A 16318-nucleotide genomic window follows, 5' to 3' on the forward strand; every position below is an offset into this window, starting at 1 on the left:
TGGAAGAAATGGGGATTATGCTAAACAATGAAATTAAAATTGACAGATTTTTCAACAAGCCAAAAACATACAATGCCTCCATTGATAAAAAACCTTGATGATCTATAACTAAAAATATGCCTTAATACAATATTTAGTTTTAAATCTAAATTAACACTGCTTTTACATTTAATGAATATGTTTATAAAACAATAGCATTTATTACATGACAACATTTCATTACTATTTAATTACCCTGTTAAAGAAGACGGGGTGACTCATAATGTCCACAGCTTGTAAGGTGATGTATGTTTAACACTGACAGTTCATAGCTGGTAAAACAAAAACTAAAGGAACTGCCAGCTGTGAAAAATAGCTAAAGAGACCTTTTTTGATTAAACTGGAAGCACTATCAATCAGATCTCAATCATAATTCGGGCTTACATAACAAAATCAGGAACATACAGTATGTGTAAAGGAAGACGTGGTTAGCGTGGGAGATTCTCATTTTCCGCACATAGACTGTGAAACCTCATTGGCCAAAAATAAAATGGCAGACATGACTAACAGCTGCTTTCTTCCTCATTTGTCAGAACACCTGCCAGAGGGGGAATGTCTGTGCAGATCCAGTCTTTAATAATCAAAACAGACTAATGAAAACAGACTGGAGCCCATCCTCAGGGAACTGTGATCACAACATGGTATGCTTTGAAGTCTTTGAAACTGCAAGGGTAGAGTATGATGGAATGAGATAATAATGGAATCAGCAAGGAAAGGAAGACAAGATATTTTGCTCGGAATGCATAACGGATTCAGGCCATGAGCAAACAAGTCAAGGGCAAGAAAACATTAAATGGTATAATAAATCAATTAAAAACACCAGGGAGAAAGAAAGCACAAAAATAATCAATAAAGAAAAAGATCTACTCGAAGAAAAGGGATAGAACTGCGAGAACATGCAGGAAAAGGTTATTGCAAAGGCTACGAGAAAGTGTTGTAATGACGACTAAAAGAAAAATGTCCGTCAGGATTACGCAGCAAAGGGTGAAGAGTTTCAGAGATGGTAATGGTAACATTTTAACGTGATGAAAAGGAAAAGCACTTTATAGTAAATGATTATTTCACCCGGGTTTACCAGAGAAAAAGATCATGACTCAAGTTGAAGACAGACTAGAAAGTTCTATATTAAACCTGTAGGAAAGGTGGAAGTGTTACAGGTACTAGAAGCCCTTAAATCTGCAAGGCTTGATGTTATTCTACCAATGCTACCAAAGGAAATAAGTGATGTTAATCAAACAAGTTTAACAAAAGTGTTCTAACAGCTACTAAAGACAAGAGTAATACCCATTGACAGGAAAATTAATAATGCACCAGCCTTTTGTAAACAAAAAAAAGAAAATTGAAACCAAGTAATTACAAATCATTAAGTCCTAAGAATGTAAAAAAGAAGAAATCAATATGATGCTTTTAAGTTCATGTGGGGCTAAAATAAAAATATCAACAGAATGTTACGACGTATAGTTAAAAGGATATAATTTACATGAAGGGATGCTACAGTTTGTTGAAATTGTACAATGCTCAAGACCTCATACTGTATAGAACATTGTTCACCAAATTACTGAAAAAGGTCCTGCTACTCAGGAATCAGTCCAGAAGAGAAACAGATATATTCCTGGGTTTAAAGGCATGCCCTACCTAGTCTGACATGCTAAAAGAACTTAAGCTTTTTAGTCCTGAGCACACAAGACTATGAGGCAACCAGATTCAAGCACTCCGAACCCTGAAAGACACTGACAATCAAGCCAACCCGACAGACTTCTTCCAAATCAACAGTGAAAAGCGAGTCAGAAAAGGTAAGTGAACACGGAGGAGGAGATGTAAGAAAATTGAGATCAAGTGGCACTTTTTTACACAAATTGTTGTGGGAGTCTTGAAGTCAGCCACGTTGTTAAAGCCGGGACTCTCTGACGGCTTCTGAGAAACAGCTAGATGAAATCCTAAGACCAGTTATCAACTAGCAACCAAACAAGTTAGATGGGTAGAAATGGTATTCTCTCATTTGAAATATTTCTCAGGTTCTTATCTACTGTGACTTTTCATAATATGCAAGGAACTACGAACATAGTTAACATCCAAGTAGGAAACAACCCAAAAGAGTGTCATAAAGGAACAATAACGGATCAAATTTCTATTAGTCAAGCACAAACGTCACCCAAGAATGCTGGTACTTACTAGTAATCACTTTCACGGTGGCTCCTGCTGCTTAATTAAACCCAGCTATTAAGCACTTATTAGTTTCTGCCTGGAAAGACCAGCAAGCTTGTTCTACCTGCAAATTGCTGACACTAAGTTTATAATAGGCAGTGATTAACTTGGGCGCATGTACATTTCTCTCCAATAAGCTCAGAAGCAGCGTTTACCCTTACAAATGAATTGATTTATAGGAAATGAGATAGCTGGCATTTTGAAGAAAGAAAAGAAACTGGAACTTCTTTATTGATTCATTTTGCCTTGAGACACAAAAAGAAGAGGAGCTAAGAATATCTACTCTTTTCCAGTAAGTTTGCAGGACTGGAATTTACATAAGCCAGCTTAATCTATGCAGAAAAAAAAAGAAATCAAGATTTATTTAAAAACAAGCATAAAATCAAGAGCCAGAGGGAAAACAAGCAGCTGGAACTGGAGATATTGCTCACAGCAAAGGGAAAGATTCCCCTGCAGTAGATATCTGACATCAGCAGCTGAAATCCCCTGGCCCAGCTCCATCCACCCCTGTCCACTACAATGGCTTTCCTCATCTTGCCCATCAATAGCATGCAGCCCACACTCTGTCCTGGTAAACCTCCCAGCCTCCTGATTCAGCACACAGAGAGAAACAATTGAAAGACTCAGCTGGTTGAGGTCCGTCCAACACCATCCACGGGATCGGCACAGACAAATGCGATGCCTTCCATCTGAGATTTTCCACGCCAATTCCAGAGGGTGGCTGAGATCCCCATCAGCTCTACCATGGTTCCAATACAACAGGACCACGATACGGATTATTGAGGTCGAGGATGCTGCTCAGTTTACAGGGGGACAGCATTAATGGGCTTCAGTGGATAAGAGGAGACTGTTGAAGTTTCACCACTCCTCAGGACTGGCAGTACCATTCAAGTCTCCCGTGGCTGCAGGCCTGCATTAGGCTACAGTGGGCAACCAGTATCTTGTGTGGGATACAGGTATAATGCTCACATCTGCGAGAAGTGACAGGAAGAAAACTTGCGTCCGACTGCACACACAACACAAGCTCTCCTTAAGGAAGTGGTAACTGGATTCTTTCATGAGGGTGGGGACCCACGGGTGACACAAAAAGTGTCCCTGCTGGAATATGAACTTCTCCCCCATTTATTGTTAGGGTCCAAGACAAATATGATGGGAGTTAGGCTCGGGTATAAATCTGAAATAGGATGTTTTTTTCTGTTCAACGAGCACACACCCAGTCTCGTTCGCCAAGTGAAACGCAGCATTCAACAAATAATACATCTGCAGTTCTGGCAGCCAGGGGCGAGTGGGACAGTCAGCTGATCAGTGCTCTTGCTCAGTCTGTTTTACCGCGCAACATTCGCTCCCAGGCCTGTACTATTTTAACTTGACTGAGGTGTCTCAGAACAGACAGATCAATCGATCAGTTGCTACATGTGGCTTTCAGCGGAGGAGGCCGATGATATACAGTTTTCAAAGTGAAATGTATAGTATTTAAGTCATTTCTAAGCCACATCTTTTCAGTATACTAAACCCTGATAATGGGAAAATTGTTTTCTGCTCATTTTATCCATCTATCCATTTTCTTACCACTTTATCCACTACACAGTTGCAGGGAACGTTAAGCAAAAACTTGCAAACTACACACAGATAGCAGCCCTTAACCCCAGAGCTGCAAGGCAGCAATGCTAATCACTTTGTCACAGTGATGCCTAGTGCATAAACTATTCTTTACTGATTACTGATTATTTGCACGATAAAATATATTATTTTATCACCACAACATGCTGTCAGTGATATAAAATGGATGTACGTATAAGTCTGTTATTTATGGCAATGTGTACGATTGCAGATTAAGCTTCCTACGAAAAATACCCAAACCAGAAAGCCACTTTATTCCCTGTAAGGCTCATGGCAACCTAAACCCATCCCTGGAAACAGAGGGTTCAAGGCCAGTCTTTCTCCTGGATGGCATACCAGTCCACTGCAGGGTATAACACACACAAGCACACTGGTTAAAACTGGGTTAGGGTTCGGGATTGGTAACTGGAATCCCGGGTGAGACACTGCTCTTGTAACCTGCAGCAAGGAACTGCACGCAGATTGCTTCAGTAACATACGCACCTGTATACAGTAAATGGGTATAATGGGGATAATCCTTTACTTGTTCCTTGCCACAATAATTTAGTTAATTCAGAGAAACCCATTAACCGAGCCAGCATGCCTTTTTATAAGGTGGGGGGAAACTGGGGTATCTGGAGAAAACAAGCATGAACATGGTGAAAAACTCCATGCATGAGGAGCCTCAGCACAGATTTGAACCCAGCACCCAAGAGCTATGTGGCATCAGTGTTAACAGCCCCGCCAGCACGTAGCCCACGCAGAAGCACGTTTTAAGGCATTATTGGAGAACGACTGGCATTCAAAATTTCAGGTTCGCACATATTCTAAGCTTCCGTCTTATCTGGATCAGTACTGAAATCTGCTGTGAAAATCACAGGCTGATAGCGGGTATGGCTGCTGCTGGAAGCAATACAAGCTGTACATCTGCGATACATGCTTTGCACCAGGTTGCAGATGCCATCTAAATGGGACGGTGTCCCATCTCTCTTGCACAGCCTGGATAAGCATGTCAGTGCACCCACGGCACAGCTGCAAGAAGAAAACTCATCTCGCGAGAAAGCCGCTGCTTCACGAGCTGCACGAGAACATCCGCTGTCCCACAGCAACGTCTGTCACCTGGAAGGGCAGCAAGTGAGGTCCCAGGACTTGAGCAATGAACTGTAGCACGGTGCTGTCAGGCAGACATCAATCAACAACAAGCGAGCTTCTGTAGTAACTAGACACTCCTGCCCAGACCATCACCATCAAACTGACAGCTAATTGTACAAAACAATTAGCGCATTTTTCTGCATGTGCCCACCATGCTGTGGTGACATCTCTCGGGGAGGTCTGCTAAAGAGGACCAAGGACCACCGCTGGAGAGCCCATCTGAGGAAGACACACCAAGGGCAGGAGCTGTTCTTCTCTTGATAAGCAGAGCATAGCCTCACGCAACAGGTTAAATCACCTTCGCACATGTTCCACCTCTCGCTCATGAGGTGATTTGAGTTTATCAGTCAGTCGCGAATGATCAATTAATTAAAATGACACCAACACTTATACAAAATCTACTTTATTTTTAAACAACACACAGTATTTAAGATTTTATTAAATCTTAATAAAGATTTTAATTTTTTAAATAAAGATTTTAAGAAGATTCATAGAAATAACCTTAATTATTAGTGTCTTTCAAAGAACGAAAGTGCTGTAGAAGAGCTTATGAAAGATAAAAAATGAGTGCTTGGAATACACACAATGATATAAAATACAATATTTGACAACGAAAGATCAACTGTCATTAGCACAAATTACTCAAGACCATATGAAGACATACAGTAAATCTGAACAGTAACAATTCTACCTTGTTTTTTGGGCAGGAGGGAGGTTTGCAAATGTCTCTCTCAGATTTTCTCCTCTATTTGTAAAAAGTCAATTTAGCCTATTAGCTTGCCTATATTCATTGTCATTCACTAACAACAGAGTATGTTGTATTCTTACTTGGTGAATAATGCTGGAGACCAAAGAAAACAGGGTTCCTACAGGTACAGTATATTTCACTAAAGAAGGGGAAGATTGGGGACAAAATTTACAAAGAGACATGCAGAGATCTTGTGCTGTTTTCACAGAATAAGTCAGGAGAATTTAACAAGAGACACTCTCAGCAAGAAATCCATTGTTGCACGAGTGATCTAAAAAAATATGTCCTATATAATTAATAGCATTCATTTGTATTACTTCTAGTACCATATTACTGATGAATAGGACTTATTAACACTTGGTTTGCATGTTCCCTGTGTATTTTTTTTAGTGTCATGCTGGAAAAAGAACAAAACACCATAAAAAAGATCCTGTGTCCTGTGCAATTACACTAACAGTAGGAGGACAGATTTACTCTGAAGAATTGCAGCTGCATCAGAAGTGTCCTGGCTGTTTTGCCAAACAAGCTGCTTGACTGTACCAGACAAAATTATCTGTAAGTGCTGGGATTCATTCAAGAGCCATCTTCATTCTTTCACACACAGAAATTCTAGTGTTTTAAGAACACTAAAACGCACTCCACGTCTGAAAACACAACTTTGAAGATGAGATCTTGCAAAACTAACTGCACTGTTTAAGCGTAGTTCGGTGCCTGTAGTAACATAGCACATCCAAAAATGAGTAACTTATTATGACATAAGCTGTACAAATACAAAAAGTAGCACAGGCTATTTTAAAGTAACAGGCAGGTGAGAACTTTCCATTGCCCTCCTATCATCAGGCATTCACACACACACCATAACTTGTGATATCTAAAAGCCCAGACAACCATTCTCTTTTTCAGATGTGTTAATCTTAACGTGTTAACACGTACAGAGGTTTGTGGACTAAAACCATCGAAAGGTCAATCCAGATCTGCCAAGCTGAACTTCAAGGTTAGCCACCTAGTTTTGTCACAAGAAAAAATGAAAATACTGAAGTAAAAGGGTTCCATCCCTCTCAGACCGTTGAAAACCCAGTTCTGAAAAATGTTCAAGTAGATATTGCAGAGCTACAATGCTTGTCTGACAGTTGCCATAGCAATTTCCCTGTTCAAGTCAGGATGAGGATGTTGGGACAACCTGTAAGGTTTGCTCTTCCTGCTTCTGGCTGAAGGAAAAGAGCTTCTTAGTTACCATGACAGCACCTTTTAATAACTACTTTCAAAACAGTCAGCAACTCAGGAAGGAAGAAAAAATTGAATACTGTTGCTACACAATATTCTAACTACATGTCCTTGAAGCTCATAAAATTGGTTTAAAGAAAACAGTCTTATTCCTTCAAGCCAAACAGCAAGTCTTAAAACAGACTGTTATCTGAACAGAAATTCCTTCTTGTGAATAGAATTACTGAAAATTTCCATTTAGACTTTTGTCCATTTTAAATGTCTTAAACATTGACTTTGTAGATTGTTTATTTTACTTTGAAAGACCAAGACTTGAGCCTCAAGATAAGTTTGAATATTAGAAGATCGTAATTGTAGGGTCATTCCACAGCAAAAAGTTACTGTAAATCGACAAGTAGTTACTGTAAGTAAAATTACAAATGACAATTTCTTAAAGACACATGGGTAGCTAGCATTGCTGCCTCACAGCGCTGGGACCTGGGGTTCAGTTCCTGGGGTGCTGTCTGCATGTTCTCCCTGTGTTCACATGCTTTTCTCCCCAGTCTAAAGACATTCAGTACTCGTAGGTTAACTGGCTTCTGGGAAAACTGCCCCTGGTGTGGGTATGTGCATGTCTGTGTTTGTGTCTACAGTTCCCCAAGATGGGCTGGTGTTCTGTCCAGAGCAGACCCTGCCTTGCCCCCTCTGCTTGCCAGGAGAGTCTCCAGCTCGTGCTGTGACCCTAAACTGGCTGAAGAACTTCGAAAATGGATGGGTGGATTAAAGAAGCATGTGACTGAAAACGCTGTGTTGAACTTGTTCGAAACACAAAACATAAATGTGGTTAGGCAACTTACCACTAACGATAATTTTCTTAAAAGCTCTTTAATCATCAAGATAAACTCATTTAGTAAGTTCATTTACAGTACACAGGGCTAGTATTTAGCTTATTCCCTCTGATCTGCAGGAGGACAATTTAAAGCTACAGTACATAAACTGGCTAAAAGTAAAATACTTTAAATGAGACATTTATACAGAAATGTGAAATTCTAATGGAAGTTCATATTGCTTTATTTATGTCTGACCAAACTGGCAGAGCATTTAAACTTATATATCAGTAGCACCTTTTTTTTCTACACACTGCTACTATTACTATCAGTGCAGTAAAATATAATACGCACTGCTCAAAATATAACATGCGGATTTTAAATATAAAATCTTATATAAATTGCCCAAGCAATATGCACAAATGAGATAATATCATGATGTAGCAGTCAGAATATCCCCTATGTTCGAAATGTATTTTCATTCTTATACTAAGGTATTTAGTGAGCAACTGAGAGGTGACTCATTTAACATCCTGACAACATGAGGCGCATTACTCTGATGGTAACTGGTGACCTCTTGGCTCTGACTGACATCCTTGCACTCCTCTGCTAGAATCAGCTATAGAGAAGCAGTGTCCTGAGATCGAATCCGTTGCCGTGAACCCGTGCAGATGGACTGGTATGCGTTCCAGAGGGATCGCTGCTGTGTGCGCCCTGTCCAGCCTCGTTCCCCTGGATTCTGGAACTCCGACCTGCCGCGGCCCTCCCCGGACGCAGCGCAGTCTGGCGAAGGTTTGCAATGAGTTTTTATCCGTCACGGAAAGGCCACTCTGGAGACCGGACGGAGAAACGTGTATGCACTGTAAATTCTCATTACATTAAATACTCTAAAGCATCAACCTTAAATACCATTCATGTTAGAGAACACGATTTAGGACACGTATATTCAGAATGAACCTTTTTGCCCTTCACACAGATTTCCATATATGAGACAACGGTACGCCATATTCATCTTTAAGTTCTATTGTGAAAACAGTCGAATAGGTGGTGTGTCACCATCGCCAAAAAAAATTGTGTACAAAATCCTACAGGGATAAGTGGTTTACTGGGACTGGAGGGCATTAACAAAAGTAAACAGATAACAGAAGCAAGCACACATATGCAATCTCACGTAGAAATAGCAATGGTGTGTAATACGGGACCTACATCGTTAGACAGAGCAAGTACATACTATAAGTAAGGATTTAAACACAGTGCCTTCAGAAAGTACTCACCCCCCTTTGATTATTTCTCATTCTGCTGTGTTGCAAAGTCAAATTAAAGCATATTTAAATGGGATTTTTTTCCCACCTTGTAGAAGTAATTCCCTATAATGTTAAAATGAAATAAAGTATTTAGAAGTCTTCAGAATTATATTAAAACTAAAAATCTGAAAATCCCTTAATTGATAATTATTCTCCCCCTTTGTTTTAAAAACCTAAACTGGGTGAGGGTGAATTGGGTGCATATTGAGAGATCACACTAAATACATTAACAAGGTACACCTGTGTTCATTTTTTAATCCACCTGTGTTCAATTGCTTGACTGAACAATAAATATCACTGACTGCGAGGTCTCAGAACTGAAATAGTAGTCCTATATCAGTCCTGCTGTCATAAAGACCAAGGAGCTGCCCATGGAACGCTGAGATGAAGTTGTTAGGAGGAAAAAATCTGGAGGAGGTTATAAAAAGATTGGCAAAGCCTTGAGCCTTCCTCGGAGCACCGTGAAGTCCAAAATGGAAAAAACACAGCACAACCCAGACACTGCTAAGATGAGGCCGTTCTACCAAATTAAGCAACTGGACAAGAAGGGCAACTGTCAGAGAAGTGACCAAGAGGCCAGCTACAACACTGACAGAGTTGCAGAGCTCTTTGGCTGAAATGGGAGGAACTGTCCAGACATCAACAATCTCTTTAGCACTTCACAGATTTGGTCTCTTTGGGAGAGTGGCTAAAAGGAAGCCACTCCTGAGAAACGCCAACATTAAGTCACGCCTGGAGTTTGCTAGAAGCCATGTGACAAAACCTGAAACCTTTGGAAGAAAATGTTGTTGTTAGATGAGACTAAAGTTGAGCTCTTTGGCCTAAAGCAAAGCACTATGTTTTGCACAACCCAAATACAGCCCAACACCCAGGTAACACCATCCCTACCTTCAAGCATGGTGGTGGCAGCATCATGCTCTGGGGTCGCTTTTCAGCAGGAGGAACTGGAAAGCTCGTTGCCATCAAGGGCAACATGGATGGAGTCAAGTACAGGCAAATCCTTGAAGAGAACCTGTTTCAGTCAGCCAGAGATCTGCGTTTAGGGCGAAGATTCATTTTCCAGCAGGACAATGACCCAAAGCACACGGCAAAAACCATCAATGGCTTGAAAAAAAGAAGGTTAGTATTCTGGAATGGCCCAGCCAGAGCCCAGACTTGAATCTCAATTCAAAATCTGTGGTATGACCTGAAAATTGCTGTCTACCGATGCTCTCCATCTAATTTGGCAGAGTTGGAACAGATTTGCATTGAAGAACGGGCACAGATTCCACAATCTAAATGTGCAAAGCTCATACAGACATACCCAAGAAGACTCACGGCTGTAATTACTGCTAAAGGAGCATGTACAAAGTACTGACTCGGGGGGGGGAGTTGAATACTTTTGTAAATGAGAAATGTAAGTCCTTCATTCTGGAGAGGTGAATGTTTTTTAATATATTTTTCTTATTCATAAGTGTGTTGAATTTATTGTGTTATTAAAGGAAGAAAAAATTATTTCAATGTATTAAAATGTGGAGGTGTAAGAGGAAGAAAATGCGAAAAATTCAAGTGGGTGCATACTTTCTAAAGGCACTGTATTAAACATTTATCAGGAAACAACGATAATCTTATCTTATTTCTCACATTCGGATTGGAATAAAATTACATAAATATATTTTATTAGAAGAGTTCAGTGGAAAGGGAATTTGTATTCTTAATGGACTACAAATGAAAAATTGTTGAACAAGTATTAGTATTATTATCATCATCATTATCTTGTTTTGTTTTGAAAGTCAAGAGTATGATAAAGATTTGGATCTTTCCCAGCTTCTATAGGTTGGCTTTACTCCAGGGACAGTGGTCAGGAATCCATGAACTCATTTCTGGGGCCCTTCTGTCTTCTGCTCGTCTTGTTGTGCTCCTGTCTCTCCAGTGGAGTTCTAGCCCTGTTTAATTGGCTCCAGGTCAGGGAATGGGAGGACCTTGCTGAAAGAGGCAGCTATAGCAGGGTGACTGAGCAGATGGGTTTTTGCGGCTGTTTTTCAAACTGAGATTCTCTTGATAAAACAAAGGCTTTCCTGTTCTCTAGCTGTTCGAAGATTAGAAATTTATCTGATGGAAAATCACCGTTCCCTTCAAAAAAGTTTTAAGCTAACACCAAAGACTGCAGGCAGCAATCACCATAACTTAATGTCTTCTTAATTTAAAATAGACATCAGAAAAAGGACCACAATCATATTGTTCTTGTACAGAAGACAGTCAGAATGCCTTAAATATGCTGCCACATGACAAACAAATTGACACATTTCTTGGCATTCTTCAATTACTACTGTACAAACAGTGCTAACAGCAGAAGAAAAAGCCAGGTAGTCACAGGCAAAGCAACTTATAACGGATAACAGAGATACGAAATTCATACCTATCTATCATCCCTGCGCATGACAAAGCACACTTCCCTATGAAAATCCCATCTTGCTATCAGACACTTTAAATGGTCCACTGATGAAAACAATTTTGCTGTCATTCCCTTGCAACACTGTCTGTGACACATTTGCAGGAGAGGCGTTTATCAACACCTGCTCAGTAGGGAATATGCTTCTAAATGCAGAATGCACAATACTGATGCCCGAGATAACTGCTCACTGTGTTCAAATAGTATAATTACATCTGTAGTGCAAAGAAAAGAACCAGATGCCGAGGCATACTATTAAACCAAGCAGAAATCAATCTGCTACACAAATAATACGTCTGGACACTTGCTATTTTCAGCTCAATGGTCCTAGCTTGTGACTTTGCTCCAGTAACAACTGAGACTCACATCAGACTCCTCATCGTTTCCAGGGAGTGCAAGAAACTGACTGCAGCTGGGTTTGAGGGTCATTTGAAGAACATACAACAGACAGAGCCAGGCTCCATTTTCAGTTAATGCTTAGGAATTGGAGCTTCTCTCTACAGACGCCAAATCAATAGAAATGATAACACAGTTGCAAGGTCATTTGTGAACACTGCCGGACTGTATGTTGATAACAGGCACACAGCAAAAAAAAAAGAACAGACTCATTTCATGGACTTCGGATTTAAAGGGAACTTCTACACTCTGAGCGATTTCTACCTTCAGAAAAGGTTCTTTACTTACTGTATACTTGTAAAATGAATACTTTGTTTTCACATACAGCACAGCGTCATAGCCGTTTATTACTCTAGCATGCGTTTCACATCAATGCCTATTACTGTAAACAGAAGAAAGGCACTGCTCCAACTCCAATTTCCAAAGTGTTTAGGTGTGCAGAAGACACACAAGGAGCTCTGAGCAGGAATGGCTGAAATGGAAAACATATACAGTACACCTTAAAAATGAGGACGGGTACAGTCTCCCCACAGTGAAAGAAAAGCATATGTGCAGCAGGTAAGAAGGCATCACATGAACGAACAAGCTCCTTCTGGAGAGAAAGAAAGTGCCTGTGATAAAATCGGCTCCTACTTACAGAATATTCTATGGTCCCTTTAGGTTTCTGGAAAGACATCCGACGCCCATCTTTCTTCTCTGGAGTCTTCTTCTGCCCGGTGTCTGAAAGCAAACGAGGCAAGGTGCGCATTACATTCATGTTCCTCTCTCCCCAGCTTGTCACAAGCTGCTGATTCCAGCCCTGTGGGCAGACAGCTCATTCGTCAGCTAAAAACAGTTTGCGCTGCAAGAGACTCTACCCCTTCCCTTCTCCCAGCCAGCCAGCCAGCCAGCTGACAGACACAGATTCCTCTTCACCTTGCTGCTCTCAGGGTTCATCTCGCAGACAGACACAGACCGCCGCGACCTCGGAGAGGTCGTTAACAACAGAGGCACCTGCTGGCATCTGCTGAGGGCATTAGTGTGGAAGAGGCTGAGCAACTGACTTCTCCTTCACGGGCAAAGTTACCCCCGCCATACAAGCCCTGTTAAGAGCTGACAGGCTTTTGTGTGTTGCTATGACAAAGAAACACTGTCACACATGAGTCACTGTGACCAAAAAAGCTTTTCATGAGACTAAAGATTGCATTGGGGGAAAAAAAAAGATAACTTTGGCAAACAACAGGTGAAACTCTTTCAAGGCAGAATCCATGTTGGAATAGGTAGCCCTGGGTTTCAGATCTAGACAGTAAAAGGTACTGTATACCAAGTCATTAAGAAACATAAATATTCACCCTCTCCAAAGGGTGCAACTAATTTAATAAAAGATTTCAGTGCAATTGCTAGGCTTTGCAGAAGTCACAAAAAATATTCTGAATTATTCTACTCCTTAAAAAAACTTTTAATTCTGTGATCCATAACACAATTCTAAGGATATCTTCTACCGCTATATTAGCAATTTTGTTTTGAAATAACTGATTTGTATTTTCATAGAATAACAAGCAGCTTTAGACTTATGAATGTGTAGACAGGAACAACTGTGATGCTCCTGATGAGGAAGACCTGACTTGCTTTGACTTTAAAATGTGATGGATTAGCTACAATTAAATGTCATATTGGCTCCTCATGCATAATTTACATTGAATTGTTGTGATGACGTTTTTGAAGTTTCTGATCAATGTGAATTTAAGAATGCGAAATTTCTCCCAAACTAAACTGTGTTCCTAAACTAATGTATGTTGTCCTAATAGTTGTTCATATACTGTAAATGACTGTCTAAGCTTAGTTGTTTTATGTTCGCAACTGGCAGTTTAAGAAAAGGAAAACTGAAAACAACAACTAAAAAGTAGACTTTCCAAATTCTGCAAGACAGAATAATATGAATTGAGCATTCCAGTGATTCAATAAAAACAGAACATTAGTTCTGAATAGTTCTTTTCAAACGGTGTGAGCCAGTGGTTCATTATTTGACAATGACAATAAAATAACCTTTTCACCAAAGTAATAACTCTCTCTGGTGATCGATTTACCAACCTTGCAAAAGCCCTAATGAAGATCTTTGCATCGTCCAAACAAAAGGGGAAGAAAGTTAAAACGGCTTTTTCCGTTTGTCAGAAAAAGGAAATCTGTGCAAGAGAAACCTCATTCCGCCACATATTGCAGATTGGTCTCCTGATCTCATTGCAGCCCATTCGTCAGTGTTTGGAACCCGTACCTTTCCTGACAAACCTTCCCCAAGGCTTGACCATCCTTATAAAGCCATTGGTACCACCTGTGGGTTCTGTGATAGAACCCAACCTGTTTGGTTAGTAACGTCAGCAACAGTGGTTTGTGGTTTGGAAAGTTTTTTTTATAATCTCTTACCAAAAGCGATCAAAGCAATTTACAGCACCAATATAACACTTCATTTGTGGAGCTGCAGAAGGGCAACACATAGTGATTTTAAAACATGCGTCTTTCAAACTTGGTGCTAAAACTGAGATTTTAGATCAAAAGCTGCGAGCATCTTATTAAAAAAAACTCCCCCTTCCTTCTAAAACCTGTATTACTATATCAAATGCTTCTCATTTCTAAAATAAAAGCTGCTGCCTTTGATTTTTCTTTTCACATTTCACCTAATCGTGCTGTGGTAATAATGACTGTGGACAAAACAGTTATTTTCATGAGGACAACTTGTTCATTTGCACTACATAATTCATTTTGTACAGGCATTGAACACAATGCAAGTCACCTGTTATCTTTTCAGTCAACAAAAAACAGTTGCACTAAAGCTGAAAAATTATAAATATCATTCCATGAAAAAATCATAACATTGACAAACAGAATAAAGGGGGGGAAAAGCCATTACTGCTTTAGGAGAATACAAATTGATTTTCTTACATTGGTACTTTACAGTATGTGTCTTCAAAACTGCAAGCCACCATCCTCAAACCTGTGGTTAATAAAGCTTATAAAAATGAATGAATACTACTCTGGTCAATTAAAACATGGTATTATATGGAAAGAGAACATTAGTCATCTGCAATTTCATTCATCCACCTATTTTGTAGTTGTTTTGTCCTATACAGGAACCCATCCCAGTAAGCAACATTTGCAAGGCAGGGTGCATCCTGGACAGGATGCCAGTCCATTACAGGGCGTGCACAAACACAAGACGCACACACTCGCACCAGGGGCAATTTTCCCAGAAGCGAATTAATCTACCAGCGTTTCTTTGGACTGTGGGAGGAAGCCCATGCAAACATGAGGAGAACATACACACTCCACGCACAGATAGCCCCCCAGATCTGGGACTGAACCCCAGTGCTGCGAGGCAGTAACATTAACCACTGTGCCGCCCTCTAAATTTTCAGTTTATCACAAAAACAAAACTCCATTAAAAAAAGACCAAAAAAACTCAGTAAGTACCAGAAGCCATAGCTACTGCAATCTAGATAAATCAAGAGCACAGCTGCAGCACAGGGGAGGGCACGTTCTAAAATTACATCTTCGTCCAAGCCACAAGAAAGAAGAAGGCAGCTCATTTCAGATCACAACACGTTACCAGACATTCAGGATTCAGACCCTCAAACTACATCATGAACAGGGTTCTGCCTAAATTGAGGCAAAATTCTGAAAAATCTGTGGCTCGACTGTGAGGTTAGTTTACCCTTTACCACGCAAAAAGATAAAGACCACGTGAAGGTAATTAAACCTCTTTTTTCAATTGTGGTAATCAACAAATTTCAGTTGCATTCTGAATACGGAAAAACAGGAACATTAATTTAGAAATGCACTGCAGCAGGATTGTGCTTTACCTGAAGTGCTTAACCATAACTGTACATTCATGCAAAATAAAAATCCTTGGCTTCCTTCAGCAGGAGAGAAGCAGTGTCAGGGGTTTTTCAGATTATAATGCCTTAAAACCTGATTATACCATTTCCCCAATGGTCTTTAGTGCCTAACACATGACCTATTATCTATATGCCTCTGATGGTTCTAGAATCCACCGTTAGAAATCTGAAAAAAAATAAGCACTGCTGACAAGAGAACCCCTATTGCCTAACATTGCCTTGCAGTCTCAATGCCACTATTTTTATAGGAAGTGAGGCAATCAGACAACGCTATATTGAACAATGTTAACAGATTTTTTTAAACTGAGTTTTTTTTTTTAATCGGCAGTTTCTAGAACAGGTACAATAATGCTGTTCGTAAAGTCCATTACTTCAGACCTGTATACAGATACACTGCACTGTTTTTGACCATAAGAAAATACTCAAAAACAATGTAAAAAAAAAATCCCTTTTCACCCAGTACAGGAGAATCACTGCTACATTTTGTAAGATTGTAGCAGTGATTAGTCATGGATCTTTGTGACCTACAGTATGTGTACAGTTAC

General features: G+C 40.0%; 1 protein-coding gene across 3 annotated transcripts in view; it reads right to left on the reverse strand.

The window, feature by feature from the left end:
• The window catches only part of LOC148822989 (oxidation resistance protein 1-like), a 177681-nt gene that overhangs the window by 41371 nt on the left and 119992 nt on the right, over nt 1-16318 (reverse strand). For all 3 annotated transcript variants that reach the window (XM_088929377.1, XM_088929374.1, XM_088929375.1), the window contains one exon: nt 12542-12624. In XM_088929377.1, coding sequence (XP_088785503.1) covers nt 12542-12624 — 83 coding nt within the window. The remainder of the gene's footprint in view (nt 1-12541; nt 12625-16318) is intronic.

Source organism: Atractosteus spatula, chromosome 12 (genome assembly GCF_055471065.1).
Source record: "Atractosteus spatula isolate fAtrSpa1 chromosome 12, fAtrSpa1.hap1, whole genome shotgun sequence".
Classification (NCBI taxonomy): domain Eukaryota; kingdom Metazoa; phylum Chordata; class Actinopteri; order Semionotiformes; family Lepisosteidae; genus Atractosteus; species Atractosteus spatula.